General features: G+C 36.3%; 1 protein-coding gene across 1 annotated transcript in view; it reads left to right on the forward strand.

The window, feature by feature from the left end:
• itpr2 (inositol 1,4,5-trisphosphate receptor, type 2) overlaps positions 1-5,223 on the forward strand; it is a 96,441-nt gene that overhangs the window by 24,552 nt on the left and 66,666 nt on the right. Inside the window, exons 21-26 of the mRNA XM_015403974.1 lie at positions 1,609-1,756; positions 3,293-3,480; positions 3,594-3,717; positions 3,805-3,862; positions 3,959-4,124; positions 4,626-4,763. Coding sequence (XP_015259460.1) covers positions 1,609-1,756; positions 3,293-3,480; positions 3,594-3,717; positions 3,805-3,862; positions 3,959-4,124; positions 4,626-4,763 — 822 coding nt within the window. The remainder of the gene's footprint in view (positions 1-1,608; positions 1,757-3,292; positions 3,481-3,593; positions 3,718-3,804; positions 3,863-3,958; positions 4,125-4,625; positions 4,764-5,223) is intronic.

Below are 5,223 nucleotides of genomic sequence, written 5' to 3' on the forward strand. Positions count from 1 at the left end.
TATATCATGTCCTAACTTCCCACTACACAGATCAAAGCTTTCAGTTCAGGAAAAGTTCCAAAGATTTTCCTCATTTGAAGTTTTTTGTTGTGTTTTCTCTGTCAAATCAAATGAAGTGGGTTTAATTTAGGTAGAAGCAATTCACAACTCATGCCATCTCAAGAGAACTCAAAGTCAATTCAATCGAGCCATTCAAGCAAATTAGTTAATATTGTTTTCTATAATAAGGAAGCCCAGCTGGTTGCATTGAGTCATTGACTTTGAAAGATTCTCTCCTCCTGGATTGGCATGTAACTGCTGTGGACAGTTGCTTGCATTTTGATGTGACTTCACAAAAAATCCATCATACTGAGGATGAATGTAGCAGCAGAGGAAAGGACGACTGTTAATATGGCATTTGAAAGTTATGTTCTGATCAAAAATAACAAAAAGTTCTGTTTATTTAATGTTTTTTATTTTAAACCAATCTGGAGACCGTGGGTCAAAGTACAGTTTTAGACTAAATGAGAATTGGGCTCTGTTGCTGTCTTTTTCTGTTGTGGTTTATGTTCACGTTCTTTATTTCGAATGATTGAAGTGTAATAGGATGGTTTGCTATGGTGTGACTGTTTCTTGATACTTGCATGAGTTCAATTTCTTAAATAGATTTATTATTTGGGATGAAGTGCATGCATGGATCCAGATAAGTAGTTTTTACTTCAGTACAAAAAGGAATTATGTAAGCTTATGTTTGAATTAAAATCCTAAATTATATCATGCAGGAACATGTATATGTGTTTCTATGTTTGTGTTTGTGTATGAATATTTACTTTATATGTTGCCTGTAAATCGTTATGTCTGAGAAAAATTTATTAAAAACAAATGTAAAATTTGACTGAAAGAGAACTTTGAGAGATTACAACTTGAAATTAGAACTTAAATACAATAAAAATCCCTGGGAAAATGCTTAAAGATCAGGCAGAACCTTATTTTGAACAAAGTATTTGTTTATTTTATTTCCACATTCATTCTTTGAAACTTACTCTTTGGTACATCTGTTATGAGTTATTATTTTTTTTATTCATGCAAACTATCCTTATGAAAAAAATCAGGATAAAGACATAAAAATGTCAGTGCGTTTTTATTTCAATTATCTGTGAAAATGAATTTAAATAGCCTACTGGCCTACCCGGTTAGTGAAAGCTAGTAGGGAAACTATTACAAGCTAATTTACGCCATTTGAGGCAACTTTATTTTTAAGAAGTTAAATATAGTTTTGATGACATTGGAATTATAAGATAGCCTCCTAAATGTTTTTTTGTATTTTACATACAAGTCGATGTATAGGGAAAATGTATAAAAAAATTAAAATAAAAAATCACACTCACTAAAATCAAGAATAATGGATTATTTAACTCCTTCTGGAGTCCTTTTTCTCTGCACAGATCAGGATTTGTTTTATTCAAAACATGACAAAAACAGAACATTTTGCTTTCAATCCAAATTGTATTTGAGATAAAATCTTAAATATTCTCTTTATTGTCAAAGGCCATATTATAGCATTATACCGGTGCCCTTTCTGTATCTTTCTTTCCTAAAATCTTTGTTATTGTGTAAAATATCTATTAGGTGGTGAATCTTGCCCGAAACCTGGTGTACTTCGGTTTCTACAACTTCAGTGAGCTGCTGCGCCTCACGCGGACCCTGCTGGCCATCCTTGACATCGTCCAGCATCCTTTTGGCTTGCTCAACAAGCTCGGCAAGAATCTAGAGGCCGGTTAGTGAACCGAAAATGTCAAACTCTCCTAATCAGGCCATGTTTATGTTTAAAGGTGCACATGAGTGTTTTGAAGCAAAAGTACTCGATTCTTAACATTGGATTGAATTATATTATACGCATAGTGGCAGGTGAGAGCCCTGACCTGACCTCTGCCCAGGGGGGTTATGTTTTCAGGAGAGTTTTTTTCTGTCTGTCTGGTTATAGGATAACTTGAAAAGTAATGCAAGGACTTTATTGACATTTTTACCAGAGGTGAGCGTCATGTCAGGAAACAATCTGTTAAATTTTGGTGATGATTCAGATCATAATTTTGATACAGATTTTTTTTTTTTTTCGATTCGGATTCGTTAACATTGTGAGATATGGACTTATGGAGGAACGGAGCAGTGTCCCCCCAAACAACAGGGCGGCTAACCTTGCGCTGCAAGATCATGAGTTCTGAGTTTTCAGTATAAAAGCAAATCCATCTTGAAAGACTCCAGCTAATACGCCCGTCTTAACACAACCAGCAATCGGACCAATGACATGCCAGCAGTGTTTTTTTGGTAAGGGCATGTACGAATAACGACAGTCAGAAGGACGTTGCCGGGGCATTACAACAAAAGGCTACGCTGGAGGACTCACCTGTAACCATTGACTCAGTTTTAGCTAAAATATGGTCCATTTCTCTTTTTAAAAAGGAGCAAAGAGAGGCAATTTTTACAGTTGTAGATGGGAAAGATGTCTGTGCTTTTCTTCCGACAGGATTTGGAAAAAGTTTGATTTATCAGCTTACGGAACGTCACTTAAAAATGAACTGCTACGATTGGCTGAAAGCATATTAATGAAGGCGGGAACTAGCTGGCACATCAGCTGAAAGTATTGTACTAAACGTCCCTCCTTTTCAAGGACAGATTAAAGGGCAGCCATCTCGGATTAATAAAACTCAACTCAGTTCTACACCTGCTGCCAGGTTAGAGGGTGGCAGCAGTGACACATGACAGTTTCAGCATTGGACTCAAAAGTCATGATCCAGTCATGTGAGCTTTAGGTATAGGTCATAATATCTGCTTGGCGGAGGTCTGCTGTCTCTGAGTGCTTTTCTAGTTTGAGTATTTCTGATTAAATTAGGCAGCAGATCAATGTATGCAGAATTAAGGAAATATATAAAACCATCAAGATTACTTCAAGCATTCAAGATCAATTGGTTAATGTGGCCTTGGTCGTTAATTATTTTGAAACCTAAAAATAAATTCAAATCTTATAAGATGCTATAGGAGTGAAAATACATCTCTGAATGACAAATTAATCTTATCTATGCCTTAATTACATATTGACCATTATAAACCCTTATAAGCATAATAAGTTATAAATCATTAGTACTCCTGAATTGTTGTTTATCCTTGTAAGGTGTCCTGCATTTTGTATTTTTATCTTTAATTTTTCTACCATGCATGTCATAAGCTTTTTTTTTTTACGTTTTATCGTCTGTAAACAAATATACAGCTAATGCTCCTCTAAACACAAGCAGACTGAATTGGTTGTTCTGTTTAGGAAACAATGTTCTGCGTACAATCCACGGCGTCGGGGAAATGATGACTCAGATGGTGATGAGTCGAGGTGTGCCGCATGGTTTGCCGGACACGCCCCCCTCCCTGCGTTACGGGAAAGGACAACTCATTCCGGACAACGAGGACGTGGTGGTGATGGACACCAAGCTGAAGATCATTGAAATCCTCCAAGTGCGAGCTGCTGCTTGATTCTTTTATTCTTTTTAAATTAGCCATCATGTTTTCACAGTTGTTTTAGTCTGAATGTTTTGTTAATCTCTGTTTACTTTTTGTGCTCCTTTAAGTTCATCCTAAGCGTCAGGCTGGACTACAGGATCACTTATCTGTTGTCCATCTACAAGAAAGAGTTTGGAGATAAAACGATACCTGACAGCTCTTCCTCAATGTCTGACTTTCTTCCATTTGCACGTGAGATCCATCTCCTGTCATGCATATCCATATGACAGTTTTTTTTTTATTTTAATCATTACCATATTTTAATCATCTGTTCTTCAGCTTCTGAACCAGACATTGATGAGATTGCAGCAAAAGCAGATGGCATGTTTGTAGGAAGGTTGGTGAAGAAAAGCTGAGACTTGGTTTGGTCATTCTTTTTCCACACCGTCTCAAATATTTATTAACAGCGAATGTTGTTTTTTTTTCTTTTTAGCTCTGAATTAAGTGCTTTGGAGCTTGATGATGAAGGTGGCCGCACATTTCTGAGGGTTCTTATTCATCTCATCATGCAAGATTATCCACCTCTGGTCTCTGGATCACTACAGCTTATCTTCAAACACTTCAGTCAGAGGTCTGAGATGCTGGTCGCCTTTAAACAGGTACACAGTAAATACACAATTTTTATGACAAAACGGCTCTCGTTTTTCAACAATGGGTGAACATAAAGGTATAGTGGAGGATGTTCTTTTGTCCGGGTGGATCATCTAAATAAGTGGTCCTCTTATTATCAGTCATTCTGGTGATATGTTTACGTAATGCCGTGTTGCGAGCTCGTCCCCATTTTCACTTACTGGTGGTGAGTCTGAAATAGTGAAAAAATAGCTAATTTTCTTGTTTAAGTGATGCAAACAGCAGCTTTTAAACAGTGTGCACGAGGAGAAATATTCTTGTGCATGCTCTCGCATGTGTTTACTAGGCGTACCCACTTGGGAGCGGGTACAGGGTTGTGCTTTTTTTTTTTTTAAGTGGAGAGGGTGGATCTTTTCAAAAATTCACGAGAATCCTTCACTATACCTTTTAATACTGATGCACAGAAACTGAGATAAAACGATAATCTAAATATTTGTCAGCTTTACTTCTGCTTTTATTTCTGTTTTTAGGTACAGCTCCTCGTCTCGGAGCAGGATGTACACAACTATACGCAGATCAAGGAAGACCTGGACAAGCTGCGTCTTATTGTGGAGAAGTCGGAGCTTTGGGTGGAGAAAAGTGGAATGTACAGCAGTGATGAGCTTGGGGTAAGGCAAGGCGAAGTACCCAACAAAATGATGTGTTCAACACATCTCTTCATCTTTGAGAGATACATTTTTTTATTTGTTTTGCTGCGTTATTCATATATTTCTGACAAAAGATACCAGTTTAGTAAATTTTGAATTATTTTTTTCTCAATCAGCTGGTAGAGCATTTTATTATGGATTTAGCTTTATGTTTTTTGAATTCTATTCTATTATATTGAATTTTATTATTCTATAATAATAAAAAAAAGCAATATCACCACCCAGCTATCAATAGGAACACAGTCCCGTCCATCACACATTTTTCACTTCTAGAGAAAAAATCCTGAATTGAGATCAGAGAATAAGGTTTAGAATGAAAGAGAATGAAATAAGATGAGAGAGAAAATGTTTTTTCAGAGAAGATGTTTTTACTCTGATTACATAAAAAATATATTTGGGAGTAAAAGTATGTTTATGAAAA

The sequence above is a fragment of the Cyprinodon variegatus genome, unplaced genomic scaffold, assembly GCF_000732505.1.
Source record: "Cyprinodon variegatus isolate N-32 unplaced genomic scaffold, C_variegatus-1.0 Scaffold35, whole genome shotgun sequence".
Taxonomy (NCBI): Eukaryota; Metazoa; Chordata; class Actinopteri; order Cyprinodontiformes; family Cyprinodontidae; genus Cyprinodon; species Cyprinodon variegatus.